The 25,146-nt window shown below is 38.3% G+C and overlaps 1 protein-coding gene across 1 annotated transcript in view; it reads right to left on the reverse strand.

Moving 5' to 3' along the window:
* Nucleotides 1-25,146, reverse strand: part of erc1b (ELKS/RAB6-interacting/CAST family member 1b) — a 259,978-nt gene that overhangs the window by 43,654 nt on the left and 191,178 nt on the right. Inside the window, exon 17 of the mRNA XM_052119037.1 lies at nucleotides 4,605-4,703. Within this exon, the coding sequence (XP_051974997.1) occupies nucleotides 4,605-4,703 (99 nt within the window). The remainder of the gene's footprint in view (nucleotides 1-4,604; nucleotides 4,704-25,146) is intronic.

Below are 25,146 nucleotides of genomic sequence, written 5' to 3' on the forward strand. Positions count from 1 at the left end.
CGCGATTATTACCCTCTCTAATCATGCGCTTGTACGTACGACTTCGGTTCGCCCCCAATCTTGCCCTGAGAACACAGTTCGAAGAACACGGCTGCCCTTTATGTGAGCTCTAATACATTCAAGGGGCCTTGGGGGTCTTGATCTTGCCGGCTGAATGCCATTACAAGTTTGACATGGTCATATGATCCGCAAAGAGTGACTTTTATGTTTCGGTTACATGTACAGTTTGACACCGTGGGTGTAGGGTATGATCGAAATTCTTCCTCGAAATGTATCGGAATGGACAGCTTAGCAGTTTTAAACATTAAGAACTGCAAACGAAGCAAAAACATTAGCAAAAGGGGCCCATTAGTTGGCTGAAATAGAACACAGTGAATGGGGGCAGCTGCTCGGATTAAAACTCTCCTTCACACTTCTGAGACCCTCGGCCCACCACTCACACAATCCAACTCTGTTCTCCAGCGCTCCGCTACGCCTAATTGCACATGCAGTATATGTGCTTTACTGCATGCAACCGGCATGTGTGACATGCGGTGGTTATCTGCAGGCTGCATTGACAGGGAGCGAGCTACTAATTAATTAGTTAAAAAGCCACATGTCATTTAGCATCACCATGGGCATGGGGAAAATGCTCTGATGAGAGAGATGGGAGTTATTGTGTTTGTGTGTTCAATAGATTGAACATGTGCAGCTCATATATATTCTACAGTCGATCTGTTTCCTCAAAACCATCCATCAAAATTGTCAAGGGGCAAATATGAGAATGTTGTTGTTTTTCGGCAGAAAAAAGCAGAGAAAGACCAGGGCAGTCAAAAGGCAGATGGGTTGATTTGTTCTGTAGCTGTCTGTGCAAAATAATAAAGAAGGCGCGAGGAATTAGGCTGCCTGCGTGACAGAAATCCTGAAATGGAGCTCTGCAAGGTACGAGACAAGATACGCCTTTTCCCAGGAAAGCTCCCAAGAATATACCAAGTTTAAAACAAGTTAAGCTCAATCGACAGAATTTGTGGCATAATAATGATTTCCACAAAAATTAATTATAACGAGTCCTTCCTTTTCTTTAAACATAACAAAACATCAAGGTTACAGTAAGGCACATACAATGGAAGTCAATGGGACCAATTTTTTCAGGGTTTAAAAACAGAAAAGCTCATCATTTTATTTTCTCATTTGTTTTCTCATTTCCATGGTAGTTTTAAGGATTTAGGATCTAAAATCATGTCAGCATGCATATTGATAACATCTTGTGAGCATTTTCATTGCTTATGGATTGGCCCAATCACTTCCAAGTGCCACACTATAACCCAGATTTGGGCTTGTTTTTTTTTTTTTAAAGCATGACATCGAAAGCCTAAAAAAATACATGGAAAAGTGAGAGCGGGAAAAAAATCCGGGAAAAATATCTGACATTTATGTTATTTAAAGATCAGACAGTCTGTTCTTATTTGTGTGATACAACACGTCAGTGTATTTACAAACTCTGCTTTGAGGCCAAAGAATATGACACTTCTTGAGGTAAAAAAATAAACCATCAGCACCAATATTTACACCAACATCATGAGCCTGACAAGAAACCAGACAGGACAGGGTAGACAAAACATTATGAAATAAAGGAGAAAACACAATAGTTAATCATCATGCCCCAATTGGACATTTCTCACCCTTTTGAACAAAATGGCTTGGAGAGGGCATGTGCTTGGCTATGCCCAAATGCCCTCCTCATCATCCTATTGGTTGAAAATGAGAGCAGGTTTAATCCAAGGCAGCATGGGATTAAAGAAAGAAGTTATTAGTAGAGGAGAGAAGTTTATTTATTGCAAAGAAAATCAAAGATATGACAATTCCCCTTCGACAAACACGCAAAGATGGAAAATTACATAAAATAAAACAACAGTAGAGCAGTGAATCTGTGAAATACATCAAAACATGTTTTGAAAAAAGGCTGAATGTCACATTACAGAGTAAGACACCATTTTCCCATTAATTTCTCTGTCTCTCAACAGAGGGTTAAGGGTGATTAGTTACCCACTGAACCGGAGCGAAACCAAGCATTGAATGCAACTGGCTTCAACCCCCCACCCCGCCCCAAAAACTGGGCGGCTTGCAGAAACAGACATTGAAAGCATAGAAGTATAAGCTCAAAATGAGTAACACACGTGGCCTCTGCCCCGTCAGGCCTTGATGGCTGTGGAAAATACCTGCAATGGATAGTGCGAGGTCCCTGCCGGTCCCAGCTCCGCAGTCTGCACGTTCAAGGCGATAACAGTGCGATTGGGGAGGTTTGGAGCAGGCTCAGGTGTTGATGTGTGAGGGTGTTCGTATTTGAGTTGGAAATGTGTAAGTGAGAGATGAAGATCGCAGGAAAATGTGAGCTAAGTGTTTTCTTGGCAATTGCGGAAAAGACAATGAAAAGGGCTTGTGACAGGGGAAAGAGGCGCTGTCTGGAAGCTTTAAAGTATCTAGTGTGTGTTCGTGGGAGAGAGTGAGAGTGCATATGTAGTAATGTCAAAAGTATCTGTAATTCGATACCAAGGTAATGCTAAAATAAACAAAATAGTAACAATACCAGCCTTTTTCTTATGTAAACATAGCGCCCTATGATTTCTGCGATGCTGAAAACCCAGAGGGAATTGCGTAATTGAGTAACAAAAATGGAATTAAGAGTAAAACATATCATTATATTTAATTTAGGATGAAATTAATGAAAATTTGACACTGAATCAAATTCTAATCGCAATATGGCCAAGTGTGATTAATAAACGGTTAAGGATATGATTTCCTTAAATAAATATAGTCTACATGTGCTGCACACTTCTGAATAAACACATTGGAATATCCAATGTAGTAGTAATAATACTACTAACAACAATAATTTAACAAGCTGTGATTTAGCAGCCTTATGCCACATGGCTGTTATAATGATTTTTTTCCCATTATTATCAATATTTTAATTTATACTTTGAAGCACTGTTGTGCAGCACTTTTATTTATTTTTTATTAAAAATATATTATTGTACTTATTTGATTAGGCACTATAACATTTTCTTAAATTGTTTTTAGATGTAAAACTTGAAAAAAATAAAATCATAATTTAATTTAGGAAAAAAATATAATTTTACATTGCCCTACGTAAACAGACAAATTCTAAGAAAACAAGTCCAAATCAAAATCCGATTGCTATGCTGAAAGTAGTTTAAATACTAAAGTGGTTTTATTTGACATTTGATACTCCATAAAATACTATGTAAAATGTACATTAATGTAATTACTTGATTAATGTATTTGGAAATACACTGTAATTAATTTTCTGAAAGTTTCCTTGAATACTTGATAATACTTCTGTTAGATACCTAGATAAAGTTGAATTTTTTGTTCATTTAATTGCATCTACTTTGTTCAATTTCATATGAGTTTTTCATAATAGGTATCAAAATTGGCATTAAGAATCGTGACATTTCACTAGTATTTGTATGCAAAAGCAAAACACAGTAACAAATAATTTATTTCTTTTTTTAATTGAGTTACGAGTGAAATCGTGTATCTCAGAGTATAATCTGTTTTGGCACAACTATGCTCAGATTGAGAAAAAAATGGAAATTTTACAAAAAGTGTAACATTTTGTATGTATGTATGTGCAACACATATTGCTGAAAAATCAAAAAACTTTTCTTTCCATTTGAGTGATGGTGTAGTTACTGCATTTTGCCTTAGTAGGGCAGTGTAGAGATCCAATATTCCTTTCCGGTTCCACCACTGTGTTGAGTGGCTCTATACAGAGGCCTTGGGCAGAGTGTTATTGATGGATGGGTCTCTTTCACCATGTGCATCAGAATGGAGCACATGAACTGGATTACTGCAGAAGTCCATGGACAGGTATGACACTGCGTTTAGTGCATTAAGTCATGTCATAACAACCAGAAGGATTTGTGCTTCCTGGGAGAGCTGGGGCTCAAGAATGCAAAAGACTGTTGTTTCTCTTTGAGTTTCACTCTCTATTCATCTTTTATCATGACAATTCTTTCCTCTTTCTCTCCATATGAACTAATGCCTGTTGTACAGCCATCCAGAGGAGAGCGGCTTAAGTCGAAGGAATTCAACGTTTAAAACCAACAAAGAACAAAACCAGTTAAATCTTCGAGAATCATCCAGTGAGGCTGAACTATTGCAAGAAAAACAGTCAGGAATGTGCGTCTGTGTGTTCATGAATGAACAAAAATTGATGAACTTTTTTGGTCACCCAATATGAAATAATACACAAATTGTACATGAGGATGCTGTGCTTTATTGGATATGAACTATGTAATTTCCTGTTGTGTATGTCTGGTGTATGTTTGATTCTTAATAAATCAGGATAGGGCCTTTAGGGGTAGATCACATAATAGTGAGAAAGAGTGAGAAAGACAGAAAGATGGATGGATGGACGGACAGAGAGACAAGATAGATAACAATGTTCATATTGCTAAGTCACATTTGCCATGTCAAGCGCCACTTGTGAAGGAGAAAATGCAAAGGATGAAGAGAGTTACAGTGACAGAAAGACAGTAAAGCCTGTGAAGATTAATTTCCAAAATAAACACCAATAAGACACTCTGTGATTGGCTCACCTGATCTGGAGAGGGTTTGTGATTGGTCTGATCAGAATTGGAGGCCTTGAGGTGGTCGTCCTCGTAGTTATCAGCCATTAACTTCATACGGTTCTGCGTCTACAAAAGATACAGCTTATTGTTAATGACTGCCAAAACATACACAAAGACACTTTTTATTTCCTTATTCTGACTCTAAGCCTGGTAGTCTTGGGGCTTGAGTTATCAAATCTTCATCTGAGCCCATGCTGTTAGGAGTGGAACTTTTATCTGTATGAATTCAATTACAAGCATTATAAGAAGTGATTTTGATATTCTTTTTGATAAACAGAGTATTACTTCAAGCCCTACAGTGAGAGAAGGATCACTCTGCATTCACGCAAGTTTCAGCTGGAATGGATTTGAGCAAGAAGGGGAAAGCGAGTAACGGAGATCTTTTAAACCCAGAGGAGAAGGGTGTGAAAAAGCAATAACATAGAGAGAGAGAGAGAGAGAGAGAGAGAGAGAGAGAGAGAGAGAGAAGAGAGAATAAAATAGAAAAGAAAAGAACAAAACACCATGTTCTCTAGAATATAAACACAGATGCACACTCACCCCCCCGGCTCAATACAAGAGACATTCATTCTGCGTGCACTTAAACTAACACACATTTTTTTAACAAGAACCCCAAGGTTTCTATGTCTGACCACCTTGTAGATTTGAAATTCGTGTTTGTGAGACATTTTTGGCCTGATGGTTAACACACATGCTCGGACACACTGAGCTGTGTTGCACCTGTGCCACGAAAGAGATTTGAAAGCTGTGGTGGAGCGCAAGATTATCAGCTAATAACTTTTTAGCCTGTTCAACATACAAAGCTATCATATGGTTTCAAATGAACATTCTCCAAACCGTCTCCTTTTGTGTTCTACAAAAGTCACACAGGTTTGGAAAAGGTACAAATTACGGGTCATTGAGATGCCCCCAAAATGCAAAATGTGGGGGCCAAAAAATGCCCCTGCGATTAATTCTTTGAACTTTTATTTATAACATATAGTCCTAGTTTTTATTTAATTTTATTTATTAATTTTAAGAGATAATCAGTTCTTAACTTGAGAATTTGTATGAATGAATTGATTACATTTAACTATTTGAATATCTCTGTAAATGTTAATTTCTGACACTGGTTTGGAATTACATGAGGGTGAGTAAATTATTACAGAATTTAATTTTTTGTGAACTATCCCTTTAAATGAGTGACAATGCATTAGGTTTAGTGTAATACAGTCTTTTGAGGTTTCATCCACACTTTTTCCTTAGACAAAGCTCATCTAAAGTGACATCTACCGCAGGAATGAGGAAACGTGCATGATTTATCCTGGCTAGACGACCATCAGTCTTGACTCCCCTCTTCACCACATGGCAATGAGAATCAGAAATGAAATGAATCAATAAGACATTAAGTTTAAATGAGTACGAGCCCACACCCTGCCCTTCCGGATTTTTCTGCTTGTTCCCCTGGAGCTCCCTGACCAGAATGTGATGGTTGGGCTCCTTCTGTTTGGTTTTCTCACCCGCTTCCCTCTATCCACCACCCCCTCCACCTTTCTCTCCTTTCCTCCCCCTCTGTTACAGTAATAAACATGGCGTTAATCGACCACCGGGCAGCCATTGCTTTAAATGGTGCTCGTCTGGATCAGAATTCTGTCAACACAAGTGAACTTGGTGAAAGTTAGTGTCTTAATGGGTCGAATGGACCGACGGGGAAGGGGGCTCAGTAGTGGAAAGGAGGCCCTAAGTCAGGGAGGGGTTCCATCCTCAAGGAGCCAGTTTAAGAAAATACCAATTTGGAGGACTGCCACCTGTGCTTTGTGTCCAAACATAGGGCCTTTTCTCTGGCTCAGCTTTGTCATATATGTAGTCAAATGTAAAAGTCCAGTGGATGTTTTAAAGCAGTGATTCCCAATCAGGGTGTAACACGCTCCCCCGGGGGTACATAAGCAGGTTTCAGGAGTTAACACAGAGATCCTTTTAATACATGCTAATAGTTTGGTTTATCTTATCATGTAATGTGTATCCAAAATGAGATTAACGTAATCCATTTGTCATTGATAATGTCTCTCTTAATATCCTTTACAGTCAGTTGTTGAACAAAAACAACAAAAAAAGAAATCAATAATAAATAAACCATGGTATACCACTCTCATTAACATACCAAACCAAAATGTGGAACTCCCGGTTTTCTTAAAGAGACAGTACCGTTTTAGCGTTTGTTCTACATATCAGTTTAAATATTGTAAATAGTACAAATTGTGTATGAAAACAATAAAAATGCAGGCCTAAATATATATTTTTATAGTTAATATACTTTTACCAAAAAAATTAAAAACTATCGATGAAATAATTTTTTTTGTTATATTTAAATTTATATCATATAAAGATCCCCTGCCCTGCATAATTAAAGCCATTAGTCTGTTCTAATTGCACAATTGGCCTGGTTTTATTTGTTTTGTTGTTGATGAATAAAGGTCATAAATGTTATTTCTATATTTAAATTATATTTATCATCTGGAACACATGTGGTGTGGACAAAGGGGTTCTCGAGCATTACTGATGGTGCTGTGGGGGTACTTATGGCAAAAAAAGGTTGAGAAACACTGTTTTAAAGGAACAGTTCACCCAAAAGTGAAACTTCTGTCATGATTTACTCAGTCTCATGTCATTCCAAACACCAATATGACTTTTACTCATTCATGGAACATAAAAGGAGTAATTTTTTTAAGAATGTTCACATTGCTTTTACCATAAAACCAACCACAAACTTTTACCAGCTGTAATGGTCCAATAAGGAGTACTACAGTATATTCTGAAGCCATACAATAGCTTTCTGTGAAAAAGCAGCCAATTTGAGTAAGCATATGCACAATTTGATATTTGAGAGCTGTGGCAGTGGGGAAGATTTTCACTTTTTATGTTCCACAGAAAAAAGAAAACATATGGGTTTGGAACAACATGAGGTTGGGTAAATGATGACAGAATTTCCATTTTTTGGTGAATTGGTCCTTTACAGTGTATAATTTCAGTGGGAATGTGTTTGGTGTTTGCATATGCTATATGTGTTTAAGACATGTTTATGCTGCTAACACATCTACAGTACATGCATAAGAAAAACCTTTATACGCAAAATATCCACAACATCAACAAGCACTGGACACAATCCTACCGATCGCCTCGAATTCTTGCATATGCAGGACTCGTTCTGTAACTGTTAACAAGCCACTTAGTCAGAGGTTAAATTCAAATGCTGAACAAACAAGCCCTGAGCAGCTTTCAGTCACTCTGTTCTCAACAGCCTCTCAGTTTCTCAATTTGCCCCACAGAAGATGGCAGTAAACATGGTGGAGAAGAAGGCTGGAGGTTGAGACACTACGAGGGGAGGCCATTATAGCCCCTGGAAAAAAGAGCAACATTTTAGATCAACTGTCACTACCTCACAGGGAAAAAAATACCCCATTCAAGACAATTTGTTCCACATGCTCAGTGGGTTAGTGTGAATGATTCGAGGCGAGGGTTCGGAAAGTCAGGCTTAAGCTCTCAGGCTTGTAGCATGTAAATCCTTGAACTGGTAAGGACCCTCAGAGAGCACACGGAAATTTCAAGATTGAATTGAAAGCGAGCAAGTGAATGAAAATTCTGTAAAACTCATGTTGTTTCAAACCTGTATGACTTCTTCAGTTGAACACACACAAAAAAAAACATGTTAGGCAGAATGTTAGCCTCAATCACCATGCACTTTCTTTGTATGGAAAAAGATGCAATGAAAGTAAATGGTGACTATGACTAAGACTCTGCCTAACATCTCCTTATATAATAATCAAGCTCATCTCTTGTTGTGTTTGGGACAGCATGAAGGTAAGTAAATGATGACAGAATCTTTGGGAAAACTATAGCTTTAACAACAGGTGCACACAGTTTCCCCAGAATTCCCACAACATTTTCACTTCCTCCCCTAAAAATAAAAAAAGATGGAAACATGCACACTGAAAATAAACCGTAAAGACAAACAGTTTGCTTTAAAGCTGTAGTATTTCAGAGTCTGGGGGCCACAGAGCACCTACAGGGGACTCGGCTAGTCAAGACACCCGCAGGTAAAGAAACTAATTTGCAAACCAAAATAGAGTGTGAGAGAAAGAAAGGAATTTGCTTATTTGCCTGCTTATGTGTGAAGTGGTTTTTGATACTGACTGGGTTTAGTGGGGCGCTGGGACTTCTAAAATTTTTATTGAACTGCACTGGAGAAATCTTTGCGAATAAGTCTGTACAATTACACAAGTGTGTGTATATGTGCATTGGGGCACAATCTTATTTCTACCATTGTGACTGACTCACCTAATTCTGAAGAGAAAGACGGTGAGTTTAAATGAATAGAAAAATGAAAATTGCATCATCATTTATTCACCCTCATGTTGTACCAAACTGATTGATGAAACTTATGATTTTCTTTCTCCCATGGAACACATAAGGAAAAATATGGTTCACGCTGCTTTTTTCCACATGTCAGGTCATCATAGTAACTACAGCAGTCTGGCTCAAAATAAAGGACAAATTAGCACCTTAAAAGCAGACAATATGATGCAACAAGTTTGAATATGTGCATGTGCAAATTACATAATCAGATCTGCGGTGGAGCGGAAGATTGTCAGTGAATAACGACTTCAATTTTGGTCTGTTCCTCACACATAACTATTGTATGGCTTCAGAAGAGTTGGATTATAATGCAAGAGTCATATGGACTACTTTCATGATGCTTTTTATGGTGGTCATTTTTAGAGCTTGAGCATCACTGTATGTATTTTTTTTTTAAAGAGCAGAGTGAACATTTTTCAAAACATTTCCTTTTGTGTTCCACGGAAAAATGCAAGCGTATAATTTTTCATCCAGTCAACTTGAGGAACCTTCTCAGAGTTAATAAAATGATTTATGAGGCAATACTGCAAATCTGCAAAACATGCCACTTGGTGTTACTTAAACATAACATAAGAGTTCCCTGTACTGCCCCACCCCCTCAACTGGCCGGCTCTAACTTACTGAGAATGAAAACATAGAGATATGATTTTCAAAGGGGCTACAACTGCTTTCTGCAAATTGTCAAGCTCATGTCTTTGTTTTGAAAACAGGTGAAGTGTGTTATACAGTTGCCACTCTCTGAGCGGAAGAGGCCCTCCACCAAGAGATAAACTCGCTCCGAGGGGAAGAATGAGAGAGAGGCAACGTAGAGGAGACAAATTGATACAAATGTCCATGTGTGCCCTTTGACCTTTGTCAATGATCTAGCCAATGACATCATGTATCAAGCCACTAATCCGCCTGGATTTATTTTGTCAGAGCTGCAAAATGTCGCACAAACTGTAGAGAAGACTGAGATGGCCTTCAATTGAGTATGGACAATGGAAAAATAAGAAGGGGCAACTCTTTGAGATTTTGAGGTTGAAAAGAAGGAAAGGGGTCCAGAGGGAGGTGTTTGTGTATATATGTATGTAGAGGGAGGTGTGGGTAATTATTTGTGGAAACCGGATCTCATCGAAGGGCTGGTGAGGTTCTCTGGACTCAGCATGCGCTCTGAAGAGCCGATCCCAGATGGCGACAGAACAGGGAGGCACACTCTGGACTTAACAGCTCATATGTGAGCCATAAAGCACAGAAGGAAGGAAATGTGGAAAGGTAGAAGGGAGGAGAGATTTTGGAGAGGATGGAAGGGGACATGGTATCGAGTTTAGCCACGATTATGCAATATGGTACCGTAAAAAAATTGGTCAATTGGTAAAATCATTGGTTTTTGATCACTTAAGGCCAAAGTATACTTACATTTTCTGCCTGCCGTCATCAGTACAGTGTGCACTGACTTTTGCAATTTTGCCAAACTTATGACCTAACTTTCAAAATTGTGACCAAAGATGTAAATCATACAGTCTGACATGAAAAACTGTTGATGTCGTGCATGCTTTAAGACTGGGTATCAATGCAGATTTCCATATTTGAGTAGATTCCAATTCACAAGCTCTCGATAGAATTCCAATTTCAATATGATTTGATTCAGTTCTGATTCATTTGGGTATATTACAGTTATAATGTCCATTTTGATAACACATGAAGAAATGTGTTCTCAGCTAATGCTGCAAATTAAACAGGAAGCCTTCTAACTTGGTACATCATGAAAATATTAACACAAAATTAATAACAGGGCCCCAACTATGCAGGTTAATTGCTTTTTACTTAACAGATATAATAATCAACACAACTAAAACTCACGTAAACATTAAAGTAAAAGTAAAAGACTGATCTTGGGATTTAAAGAACACATTTTTGGTTTGTTTAAATGAAGCTCATGATTAATCAGAAAATCTATATATTTACCCAGGCCTACAGGCTTTAAACAAGATCTCACTTGGGTCATATCATACAATCTGACAAGCAACAATCCCAAAGGACAGAAGTAGTAAAAAAAAAAGATAAACAATAGTTGAGTTGTCATGGAGTGGACACCAAGAGAAAGGGAGGCTGGGAAGGAATGTTAAAACGGGAGAACAAAATGTTCAAGAGCTAGCAGGCTAACAAGCAGACAGATAAGCGAGAGCCTGTTAAGAAGCCCTCCCTAATTGTAGGAGTCCCTTACATCCATGTGTAATAAAATTTACCATGAAACCAGATCCGTTTTTGAGTGGCTTATGTCGAGGGTGGGTGTGTTTACGTTTGTTGGGGGGTTCAGGAATCCAGAACATGGGGCTCTCTTTCTTTTGTTCCCCCGCTTGTTCCAGACCCCACTTTTGTTGGAATTCCTTCGGATACAGGCAGTGATATGGACTTGATAAGGGGAACACACACTAAGGCATGTTGCTCTAGAATGCAGCACCATCTACAAAAAACACAACACAACTGCTCAAATTAACGCTGCAGAAAATGCATCTTAAAAGTATGAAGCTAGAATGCTTCTAAGTGCCACACATTTCTGTTCTTTTAGCTTCTCTTGTTAGTGTTCCTGAAGTTGGTAGAGGATGGTGCTAGCAAAGGCAAGGTCATGGGTTTGATTCCCAGGGTACACATGGTCTGGTAAAAAACTAAACTGTAAATCCTAAAGGGTTAGTTCACACAAACAGAATTTTCATTTTTGGGTGAACAGTCCTTTAAAATGTAAATGTTTCCATTTCCCCAGTTTCCGTCTTTTTGTCTACATACATTGATTTCTTGTCCGCCTTCTCTCTCTCTCTCTCTCTCACACACACACACACACACACACACACACACACACACACACACACACACACACACACAGTGTGCTCTTATAATAATTGTCAGGAATGCTGACCTCAATTCTTTGGTTTCAGTCCCAACTGGAGAGCTCATTTGCTCACTTAATCTAATCATTTTCACAATTATTCTAATGCTGATGCACTGCCAAAAACAAAAATTTTTTGAAAAGGCGCTGAATCATGATTATTCATCTTCGCTCTGAATTCAGTGCAATATCAAAAGCCTTTTTGTGAAGCTCATAATTGGGGTCAAGGAAGTAAATGGGGAGTCTTTCCTACACCTTAAGTGTATGGTGACCTCTGTACACCTGTAACCTCTGGAGAGTTCATGACCTTACTCAACTTCCTCTCTCTCACCATCCCTCCTTTTTCAAGCCTTGAAGGGTTTTTTGTGTGGATTTAATATGGAATATTAATATAAAATAATGTGTGTAATTTTTTGTGGCATTTCATCTCATTTTTACACTTTATAGTCAAAAGTTTGGATACACTTGACTATGTTGTATGTATGTTTCTCATGACTTTAAAAACCTTTTTTCAGATTAACAATTTTTTATTGATTCACATATACGAACACCATAAAAAAACTAAAACATTTATACACAGAATCAATCTTAACCCCCACTATTTCCCCTCCCCCTCCCAATCCCACCCTGACCCCAACAACATCACAGTGGTCTCAGATGATATAGACACACACAAAAAATGTAATAGATATATAAACATATAAAAAAAATATTATAATAATAATGACATATACCCACCCCATTTCTCCACGAACAAGTTGTACTGCCCCATTTCTCCAGGAACATGTTGTACCTCCCCATTCTTCTAAATGCCCCTTCTTCAAAGGACACCACCCTTCCCATCTCTGAGCACCACTCCTGAAAAGAGGCAGCCAACATCCAGGCCCTTAAACAATCTGTCTGGCGATCATGGCACTGGTTAAGACCCAACTCTTAATGTGTCTACTTTCAATGTCGATGACCACCCCATCACCCAAGATAAAGAGTCTGGGGCAAAATGACAGCTGAGTGCATAACACATTGCACACCAGACTCTAAACCTTTAACAAAAACGTCTGTATCTCATCACACCCCCAAAAGACATGCGTTATGTCTCCGTCCTCTAAATGGCATCACCAGCAGGTGGGTGTGTGTTTAAGACCAAGCCTATACAATTTAGAGGGGGTCCAACAAAAGAATGTAAAATATTGAATTGTATAAGGCGCACACTTGCGTCTCTAGATGCAGTTTTTATGTTTTTTAGAATCCTATCTCATTCTCTCTCCTGCAATTACAATTTTAAATCTTTCACCCATAATCTATTGAGAGTGGTTGAGGCTCCATCCCCCAGACTCTGAATTAACAAGGAGTTATACACTGATGCCTCATGACCTTTTCCAAAAGCAGTAATCACCTCTCCTAGAGTATCTGCTGCTTAAGGGGGGTGTATGTTATTCCCAAAAATAGTACAGATGAAGTGGCGAGCTGTAGATACCTAAAAAACTGAGATCTGGGGATCCCAAAATGTTGAACCAAATTATCAAAGGATCTCAACACACTACTCTCATATAGGTCACAGAGTGTATTAACTCCCCTCACAATCCACTCCACAGACCAACAGAAATGGGATTTATTAATGCATAGTTTGGGGTTTAGCCATAAGCTTGAGGCAACATTTAGATAAATATCTGAATTTAACACTCTGGACACTTTTGTCCATACCGAGTGCAAATGTGAAATAACTGGGTGTGATTTTACTTTTCTGGTTAGAAAGGCTTTGCAATGGCAATATAGGGGCAAGAAATTCCTGTTCAATACAGAACCAGGGAGGGGGTCTTTCAGGTGGAAGCAACCAATGAGCCAAATGTCTGAGACCGAAGGCATTATAATAAAACAAAATCATGGGTAGGCCTATCCCACCTTTGTCAATTGGCCTATGCAGTTTCCTAAAATGTAATCTGGGCACTTACCATTCCAAATCAAGGACTTCGCTATGCTCACAAATTGCTTGAAATAAGAGAGGGGTACATATATAGGAAGTGACTATATCAGGTAGTTGAATTTTGGTATACAGTTCATTTTAATAACATTAACCTTACCAATCAATGAGTAATGAAGCCCACCTGCCCACATCGCTCGGAAACCTTTTTATTAAAGGGTCAAAATGAACTAAATCAGACAAATTTGCTGGGAATAAAATACCCAAATACTTAATGCCCTGTTTGGGCAACAGGAAGGGGCCCGGCTGGAGTCTATCAAAAGATTCAAGTCTCCTTCCAAAATTATATCATGAGGGGTGCCACCGGCTTGCAACATCCCTTCAAGATCTATTAAAAAGCCCTGATCAGCAGTGTAAGGTGCATAAATATTAGCCAAAACCAACCTTTGCCCCTGAATTTCAGCTACAACAATAATGACTCGAGACATATGAATTGGAGATGTTTACTTATCAATGAAATGACTACCCTGCTCTTACTTGAGCGAGCACTAACTGAAAACATGTCCACCCCATATCTTCCCAAATATTCCACCTCCTACGTGGAAAGATGCGCTTCTTGAAGAAACACCATATCATATTTCTCACTCTTAAAAAATAAATAACCTTCCTTCTTTTTAAGGTGTGCCCAACCCATTCCACGTGGGGAAAGATAACCCACTCATATTAACATTTTATATAATAGAAAAATATATTGTGTGTCAAAAACAGGATTATACGGACCACATTTCAACATTAGTGCAGCAATCAAACTCCAAATTCCTCCCTGAACAAACAAATAGAAAAAGAAAAATGTGCGCATTAACACCACGCACGACAGTGCCAACCACCGTCCATCCCTCTAAACTCAAAAGGTACATGTACACCTACGAGAGCCCCCTTGACAACTTTGCTGTCAGATTGCTCAAGTCTGGTGATTCTGCACAAATTACATAACAGAAAATACTTTGTAAAACAAACCCCATCCAACAGGCAGAATAAACTCAAAGAACGTGTAGATTCATTCACAGAACTGTATCAAAGGTGTGTTCCTCCACAAATCAAATTCCAGCTGATATAAAGCCGTTCAGTTTCCTCGGGCAGACAAACAAGTGTTCAGTGAGCCAGCTTTTTATGAGTGCAGCAGATGATGTAATCATTCCAATGACCAGCAAATATACTCCACAAAACAAACTCCAGCCAACAGCAGGAATAAGCACAAATAACGAACAGATTCATCCACAAGTGTACTGAAGCAGTGTTATTCCACAAAACAAACTCCAGCCGCTAGGTGGAGACAGCACAAAAAGAAACAAAACAGGCATCCCGGTTCCTCGGATGGTCAAAGCTTCTTCAGACAGCCAATAGTTAATCCACTCTGGAGCTACATGATGAACACCAAATGGCTTACTCACTCCATTGTTTCTATGAAGGACGGTGCTTGCTTGGGACACGTAAATTGCGGCCATCCTTAGCCTCTATTCTCAGTTTGGTTAAGTGGTTCAAATGATGTTTCTACCTTGTAACCTTTCTCCTCTTTTGCCATTGAGTTTATGTAAGGCCTGCCTACTGCTGACAAAATAATACAGAACTTGTGTGACTCATGATGGTGGACAGGTGTGTGATGCATTACATACTGAAGTAAACAGATCAGAAAACTGGTTACAGAAAAGCTGAATATGCATTTGATCAGCAATAGACCACCAGATAAATGGTGGTCTTTTCCATGAATGGTGGTCTTTTCCTTTCCTAGAAAACCAGTGTGTGTGTGTGTGTGTGTGTGTGTGTGTGTGTGTCGAGCTCAACATGTCTGGAAAAATAATGTTTTATTAAAGGCCCTCTGTTAACAGTAGGAGTGTTTGCTCCCTGGCATTCTCCAGGTCACCTCTAAATGGGTTTAACTCAGGAAAGTAGGAGAAAACACACACAAACACCAGCTCACAAACCCTCACACACTCCCCTGCTGTAACAATTCCTTTTACCATTACATGTACATAAAAGCTTCTTTCCACCTCACAATTCAGGACTGTTAAAGGAATAGTTCACCCAAAAAAGATGTACAAGAATATCTTTCTTCATCAAAACAGAATTTAATATTTTTAGGATTTCATTTCAGGCCTCCTCCTTTAAGCAATGCAAGTCAATGTATTTTATTTTTTGATGGTCCAAACGCTCACGAGAGGGATGACGTAAGCTCGTTGGTAAGGTCACGTGTCATGTGGAGGATGAGGCAGGAAGCCTCCTTGTTTACAAGAGAAAGAGTGCTGTACAAAAGATTAATTGTCTTCGCTGTAACTTTTTGGATTTACTGAGGATTTCAGACCATTGAAAGAAACAAAGGGTCGATATATTAATTCATCGGCTTTGCCCATGCTGTTTTTTCAGTGAACTCATGTATGTGTGAAACTTTGTCATTGTCACGCCTCCCTCAGGCTCTGCACCTCCCTCATCTCCTCATCACCCAATTTCTAATTCACCGCACCTGCACTCACTTCAATTGCTCATCACTGCCTGCATAAATAACTCTCCTTTGCCACTTCTCTGTAAAGTCTCACACAAAGGACACTTAGTTTCACTAACTACAACTTGTGTGGTTTGAATTCCTGACAGTCTATAGCCTATAAATTTCTGCTAAAGAAAAAGCACAAGTAGATAACGCAATGGCATTGCTCTGAAATAAAGGATGGTTATTTACTGCAGTAATGTTTTTTATTATTATTATTTGGATATGATTTTTTATTTTAAATTGTTTTGAAATTGTTTTGGACTGTTTTGGTTTGTGAGCGATGCTTGGTCAGTGGTCTGTGCAAGTTTCTCTTGTAAAAAATGAGGCACTTCCTGCCTCCTCCACGGGACGCATGACCTTACTAACAAGCTTACATCATCCCTCTCCTGAGCGCGTGTCACAAATATGTACAGAAGTGAACATTTGTAGTTTAAAAACATAGAAGTATTGGTTTGGTTCTAAAAATAATCAATCGTTTGGGTTCAGAAGAAATGTATTTGTCGACTGGGGTCCATATGCCTTTTGGACCGTCAAAAAATGGAATACATCCACTTGCATTGTTTAAAGGAGGAGGCCTGAATCAAATCCTAAAAACCTTAAATTCTGTTTTGATGAAGAAAGAAATTCTTGTACATCTTGGTAAATTATCAGCACATTTTCATTTTTGGGTGAACTATTCCTTTAAAGTGCACAGCGCATAAAATTTTTGGTCTTTCTGACGCTTTTATTATTAGTACTGTGCAGACAAAAAAGGAATCAATGGAAAAGGGTGGAGGGCTGGGAATGACAGAAGCAAGTCTCAAACTCACATTTGCCACATAAGCACCACAGCTCGATGTGTCAGAGCTCCATGAGGCTTTAGTTCTAATTATCTCTTAACTCTTTTAACAGAAAAACAACCAAGTGCGTAGCACTTCAGCAATCTGCATTTCAATAGCTACTTTTCCACTATCGGGCCAGTGTGCGCCAATGCTATCAGCTGGTCAGTCGGGGCCAATAGCCTTGCAGTGTTGCCTAAAACCACCCTTAATACACTGCTCTGGTGCCAATGCAACACACCCCACCCATTTCACATATAAGAGGGAAAATCAAGCTGAGATATCAGACTCTGGAGACTAGCTATCCCTCAAAATGAACAGATTTGTTCTGTGCCCGCATTTGTATTTGACCCAAACCTGTACCATTGAGTGATGGATACACAACTTGGCAGAACGGCGACAATATACTTAATCATGTCTTTGTTGGGCAGATGCCATCAATCTGATATTGTAAATTTTTGGTCAGCCCAAATATTCTGAAGAGCCCTGATTTCGTCTACTGACCAGTACTGAGGATTCTCCATTCTCCATTAATCTGTGAAGGTAAAATGGTAGCTAGACATGAAAAATTGGGAAATTAGTACCATGGTGCTGAAACCTCTGACCTGACTCAGCAAAACTCTCTATTTGACAGAAGCCGTGCTTCCACTATTGGGCCAAATGAGAATTTTTTTTTGTTTTTCTAGCAGTGCTTTATGCAATTAAGACATTTTCTATAAAAAAAAACAAATTTCAAAAAGCAATGTTAAGGTAAAAACAACCACCGACTTTGGCTATATGAAATGGAAAAATTTGCAAAAAAAAGGTGGATATTTACAGTTAATGGCTGATTGTACTCTTGCACACTTTATGTTTGATGTTGCTGCCATTTAACATTCAGAACGATGAACAACCACATAGTCTTTAAGGAAAAAAAGAAACAAAGATAGTTGGGAAGAAAATACATTTAGGGCTCTGTCATGTTGTTTTCAAGTCCATTAAAAGTAATTACTAAGTCTCAGAAGAGGCTAAAGAGGCCAAGACATCAAAAGCAAAGATAACGCAAAAATACATTCCCAGATCCCTGCATGAATAACAGTCAGTGAGATAAGCTCCTTGGACAAGCATGACAGAAAGGATTCTACAGTGCTCCCATGATTGGGAGCAGTCGTGCTTCCAGTTTTAGAGAACCAGGATTTAAATCGAACAGTGCAGATAACTGGGAACAGGGTGGAAACAGAATGGCCTCTCTGTTCTGGGAGCCTGAGGGAAGCAAACAGACTGCTTTGCTCGGTCAGATTAAGAAGTCTGGTGGTAGCTATGGCCAGAAAAGCCCTCATTTTCTTTCATGCTGTACAGTTTATAAACAGAGCAAACAAGGTGCTATATGGAGACTGTACATAGAAATAAACTAGATATTTACAACACCTTTACAGACAAGGTGTACAGGGTGGTTGCTTGGTACCCCCAAATCTCGTAAATATGGCTTGGGTCACAATAATAGAAGCGATGCTTGCCTGAAATGCACCACTAATAATACTAGAAAAGAAATACAAGCAAAGCTACTAAATTGGTCGACACTTAAACAAGTATTGGCTACAGTATGTTATTCACTTCAACAAGTGGTAGATGGAAAATAAACCCAGCAGGGGCGTGTCTAGAGCATTTTCAGTGGGGGGGCTATGCTGGGGCACTGCCTCCAAACGGGGTGGCAGCCAGTGACCCAAGAAAAAAGTTAAATTCTACAGTATATTACGTAAATCCTAATGATTTTATTATTTTTTTTAACTTGAATAAAGTTACTTGTAAACAAATGTAGTAATAAAGCACATTTTTGATTAATTTAGTATTTTGTCATCCCTGTATATATCCATTAAGTTACATTTGAGAGCCAGTGTTTATTATTTTTAGTGTTTTCATAAAACTAACAAGTTTATAAAATAAAAGCAATTTTAATAATGAGCAATTTTAAAAACCCTGAAGCAGAAACGATGTCAACTATTTTCTTTTAATTAGTTTGGCCATTACAATATACAGTAGTTTTATTCACAATCTCTTTCAAATAATAATAATTCCCCCCACTGTAATAATTCAAATGGTTTGGCCAAAACATCATAGTGTTTCATTCAACATTTCTTTCAGAGTAATTTACAAAAAAAGCTGAGTAACACAGAGTTAAAGTTTTAGCACTGTAACAGTTCAAATGAAAACACCACAGTTTAAAAATAAAATATGGAACCAATACATTGTGCTCTGCTAATATATTAAAGAACAGTCTTTAGTTTAGAAACAATAAAAACAGTAGCAGAAAGAGAGGAAAACAGTCGAAAAAGAAAGAAGGCAGACCTCAACTAAAACAGCTGGATTCTTCTTTTTCGGTGGTGACTGGCAAGCTCACCATTATTATTTATAATGGTTGCAGAGTTATTATCTATATTGATTAAAAATAATGGTATTGAAGGTCTTTCAGTGTTGGATAGACATATACTTATAAGTCAGTTTGCTGACGATACAACATTGTTTCTAAAGAATGAACATCAAATTCCATGAGCTTTACATTCTATTAACCAGTTTTCTAAAGCTTCAGGGCACATTTAAACCTAAACAAATGTGTAATGTTAACACTGCATGAGTTTCCTTTGCAGTCATTATCTAATATACAAATTAAAAGGGAAGTTAAATATTTGGGGATTATTATTTCTAAAGATAAAGATGTTATGGAGAATAAAAATGTGTTGAATAACATAGATAAATGTACGTCCATATTGAATAGATGGCTGCAGAGGGATCTTACAATTTTTGGAAGGGTTCTTTTACCTCAAATGGATAGTTTGTCCAGACTCATGTATCCAGCCTTCTCCTTGCCCATACTGACACGAATGATTAAATTAATAAATAAGGTGAATTTTAAATTTATTTGGAGAAATAAGTGTCAGTACATTAGAAAGGAGGACATGATTAAAAAATATGAAGACGGTGGGGTGAATGCTATCGATTTTGACATTATGAATGGTGTTTTGAAATTGAAATGGTTAAAATCCTTCATTCAAAATAGCCACACCTTTTGGATTATTGTCTCCAATGCTATCTTTAACAAACTGGGGGGAATACACTTTCTGTTATGTTGTGACTTTGAGTGCACCTCGTTACCAGTTAAACTCTCAGCCTTCCATCAGCAAGTGCTGCTCTATTGGAAACTATTGTTCAAACATAACTTCACTCCTCACAACACTCCAGTTTGGAATAGTAGATATATAAAGTTTGGCAGAAAATCTGTATATCTTGAGGAATGGATATCTAAAGGGATTTGGGCTATTGCCCATTTCTTGGATGATAATGGAAATTTGTTACTGTATAGAGAGTTTTGTGAGAAATTCCAAGTACAGTGTACCGATAATATGTTTAATAGAATGATTAGAGCTATACCACTTCCGTTAAGATTAATGGTTAAAGAAGACATGTTGTACTCCAAAATCTCCCCAGTACTGAGGCAGCTCTCCTTAGAAGGTTATGATTTTTGGGATAAAAAATTTACAAATAGAGTCATTAGAAAACATTTTTTACAGGCGTATTACCCAAACCCAATTAGATGGGAATACGTGCTTAAAGATTTTGATAAGGTTGAAATAAAAAAAATTAGGAAAATTTATTTGTCTTTTCCTCTCCCTCCTAAAGCTAAGGAGGTGAACTTCAAAATTTTAAATGAGATTTATCCTACTAAAGAATTTTTAAGATTGAAATTTAATTTTGATGTGAATAATTGTGTTTTTTGTGAAACAAATATTGAAAATCTAGAGCATGTCTTCTTTGATTGTGATCTGGTGCAACCCTTTTGGAGTGAGGTGCAGAATTGGTTAAGGTCTAGGAGGGTTGAACTCCCACCTCTCACGTGGAAGTTAATTAGGTTTGGTGTTTGTCTGGAAAACAAAGATTGTGATTTTGTTATTAATTTCTTGTTATGTTTTGGAAAGTTTTTCATTCATAAATGCAGATGATTTAAATCTGAACCCAACTTTAATCACTGGATGAATGAGGTTAAACTCTTGTGCAAATCTTTAAAATTTGTTAAAAATCAGAAAGCCCTTAAACTGATTTCTCTTTTGGATACGTTTAAATTAATTAAAAAAGTCCCTTTTTATTTATTTTTTCATTTTATTTATTTTGTTTTTTTTTATTATTGGTTTGTTCATAGTGTGTTTTCTGTTCTTTGTACTAGCTATGCTCAAACTATGGCTGAACAATTGAGGATATATTCAGAGATTTGTTAATGTACCTTGTTTGTTTGTATTGTTGAAGGATAACAGTAGTTATTTGAGAAAATTTTTATGTATATTTTGATAAGTCACTTGTGATTTGTATCCTTTTTTTTGGCAATAAAGATGACTTAATTAAGCTTTAAAAAAAAAAAAAAAAACTTCTTTGAATCACGAACTTCAGTAGAGTCTATAAACTGATTGGCCGTAAAATGAACCAAACACAAGACATCTTATGGGGGGGGGGGCACCTGGGGTGGCCAATTGAATTTCGGGGGGGCCACCACGTAGACCCGCCCCTGAAACCCAGGTCCACGTTCTGTCGATTTTAAATCCCAAATATCCACTAATAGAAGAAGAGTAAGAAGGGTTAAAAAAGGGAACTGTTTCCCACCTTAATCAGAGGAACAAAACAGGTAGAGTCAGCAAGAGTCTGTGCTGTAGAAAAGCAATGCAACCATCAACATTAGCAATGTCACAGCAAAACCCTGAAATAATATATCTGCCAAAGAGTCTCTTAACAGCTTTCCAGAGAGGCACAGAACGATAAAAAAAATCATTTGTTTAACCGAATAATAACAACATTGTAAAACGTTCTCCACAATCATAGATGCAGTGGAAAATTTCCATTTCCTCTCCTCCACAACGTCACACATTGGATGAGCTGGACACCCACAAGCCTTTTTCAAACAGCCATTTAGCGGCTTGTGTTTTGAGGTCTCGTGTTCCGAAAACACTGCGACTCTTTTTCCTAAATGAGCAGCAAGAGTTGCATCAGATCCAAGACAAATCCAGTTGTCGACCCTCCAGTCGCTGGGCCCCCTCGAATCAAGCTCACCACCACTACGGGTCAATGTCTGTACCCGCTGCAGGACAGTTTGCAAACAGATCCTGTAATGAATCGAATGCTTGTTGATGTTTTTGTTTATGCATTCCGAACACCCCCTCCATTTTTATTTCTTAACTTTTTCACTGCACATCATTGGCTAAATGGTGCTGAGCTCTAATTTAAGCTCTGTGATCAGTTTCACCACAGCAGGGATAAAAGGCACCTACAGCTCTGCCTTTGCAACAAAACATCAGCATTTTGAACCAATAATGGTACACTTTCAAACACGGATGGCTGGATACACAAACACACTCTAGAAATTACACAGACAAGCTTTACAACTATTATGCAACTAGTCTACACGTTGTGTTTCAAGTAGACATGGATCATGTGACTTCAGTTGCGCTTTTGCATATAGAACAAGAATTGTGCAACTGGTTTTCAACTAGTCGACTCACAGAATAACGTTACTATACCTAGATTATTGCAAAAGGAATTTTTGGCTCAATGTACATATCGTGGCAGTTTCCTGGTGGAATGAACACTAGAGGCACTAAAACAAGAAAATGTATTCCATTTTTCATATAATCACATGTAAAATGGCAGATTATCAGTTAATTAAACCTTACTTTTCCCCTGTTCCTCAAACAATGCTATCTTATGAAATTGTGGCTGGGTGGACGGTGGGGCCGGGTTGTTGTCCACCGCTGCCAGGGGTGGTGGAGACCCCTTCCAACCTCCCGGGAAGGCACGGCTGTCATCCACTAGAGGGTGGAGGAGTGGCTGTGGACCAAGCTACGGTGTATCGGAGAACCGGGGAGTAAATGTATTTCTTTTTTCCTTCTCTCTCTCTTCTCTAGGGCTGTCAAATTAAAATTTGAATTTCGAATATTCATTGAACAAAAATAAAAAAATGCACATTCGAATGCAAAAACCGTGCATTCGAATTTTAGGTGTGTTAGGAAGCGCGCGAGACATGATGATGACGTAGCTGACGCGATTTGTTTTTGTTAGCCTATCCAGTTAAACCAGATGATTAGATGCGGCATGGCTGCGTTGATAATTTGAAAAATGCCTGAAAAAGAGAGAGAGGACTCGGAGTCGGAGAAAGAGCTGTGTGACGCTTACATCGTTTGTAAGTTGTGTAAGAAACCGCTGCTATATCACTCTACAACATCTAACATGAGAACACACATGCAGTCTTCTCATCCCGAAGAGTTTTCTCGAGAATGTCATGATGAGGGGCCATTATTAAAACAGTCCAGGGTATTACTGGCACATCGGTCAGAGCTGAGCGTGTGTTTTTATCAGCTGGAAACATTGTCAAAAACGCTCAGCCCTTGCTGATCAAGTAGACCAGCGTTTCTCAACGGGGGCGGTACCGCCCCCTAGGGGGCGTTTGGACAGTGTTGGGGGGCGGTGTGAACGAGGCAGCAGAGAGGGGGACGCTCAGGCACAAATGGGGGCGTTACTCAGAGGTACTCAACAGGCGGCCTGCGCAAAAATCTTTTCAGCTCTTCTCTTTAGCCTATGTCTTGCTCGGATTACTGCTGCCATTTCACCAGGAGGATATGCCAGGAGAGCCGCTTCCTAAGTTACACATGCTTTTAAGAGGCGGAGAATTTTCAGCGCAAAATAGAGGCGCGCTTTCACCGGCTTTTTCTGTACATAACGCAGAATACATAATTAGAGCGATAATTAGTGCTCAGGGCTCACACTAATGACCGTAATTAATTAAAAAAAGTGGCTGTTTTTGACGTCGTTTTTCTTCGGTTCAGTTCAGGTGGCCGAGCTGTTGTCGTCTTTGTTCGTCATTTGAAATCAAATGACCGCTTGTAAGCTATTCAAATTTGAAGCCTAGTATATATTGCCTAATTGAGTCGCTGAACGACCGCTGCTTTTTCATTGGCCAATTAGGTTAGTTACGTTATTGTTCACGTGATTGGTTCATCTTAAAAAATTTGTGTGTGAGCCTGAATTTGTTTGAATTTCTAAATACATTTGCAATACCTTTCAAACAATCCATGTGTTTTTGCATTTTTTTCCAAACACAATATTACTCAACTTGAGGCTTTTACATGTAGTTTAAATACAATAAGAAACTTCTGTTTCAGTTTTTTTTTTTACCAAAAACTCAGGCTTCAGGTATCAGTGTTGCAATTGTTTGGCTGTAATAGTATTTCTGAAGTGTTTTTGTTTTTTTTGTTTTTATTTAGGGGGTGGGGGCGTTAAGAGGATCATGAAGAGGTCAGGGGGGCGTTTGCTCAAAAAAGGTTGAGAACCACTGAAGTAGACCATCTGGTGTTTTTGACAAACAATATGTAGATCTATGAGTGAGTGGATAGTTTCAGAATAACAGTTTGCCATTTTGTGTTAACATAATACATTACGCTGTCTGTTGAAGCGTGTTTTCTCATATTACTGATGCTCTTCCTATTACTTATATGCACTTTTGTTACCTCAATTTCCTTGCATGCACATTTAGGACATTTAATTTGATCGATGAACGATTATTTAAACGTTATGCACTTTAAACAAAGTCATGTAATTTTGTTTTAGTAACTGCTGCCATTTTACAATAAGAGTAATGAGTGTTTGAGTAGTTTTAAGCGTGATTTTATTGAAATGATCCAAAAAATTTACAAAACTTTGATGCTGGGTCACTTGTATCAGTGACTAGTTGTTGACTGATATATCACAGAGGCAGATAAATTAGCCGATATTCTGACTTTTTAATTATCAGCATCGCCCAAAACATTGTCTCTTTAGGCCAGTATTTTCTTGAAGGTGGAAAAAAAATCGACTGCTTGCATGTGAAGCGACTGAGACATGTAAATGACCAGTCACGGTTCATTTTGATGTTACGTGCCATTGCGTTACTACAATAATAGACCGGTGTGCAACACAGTGTC

Source organism: Xyrauchen texanus, chromosome 45, assembly GCF_025860055.1.
Source record: "Xyrauchen texanus isolate HMW12.3.18 chromosome 45, RBS_HiC_50CHRs, whole genome shotgun sequence".
Taxonomy (NCBI): domain Eukaryota; kingdom Metazoa; phylum Chordata; class Actinopteri; order Cypriniformes; family Catostomidae; genus Xyrauchen; species Xyrauchen texanus.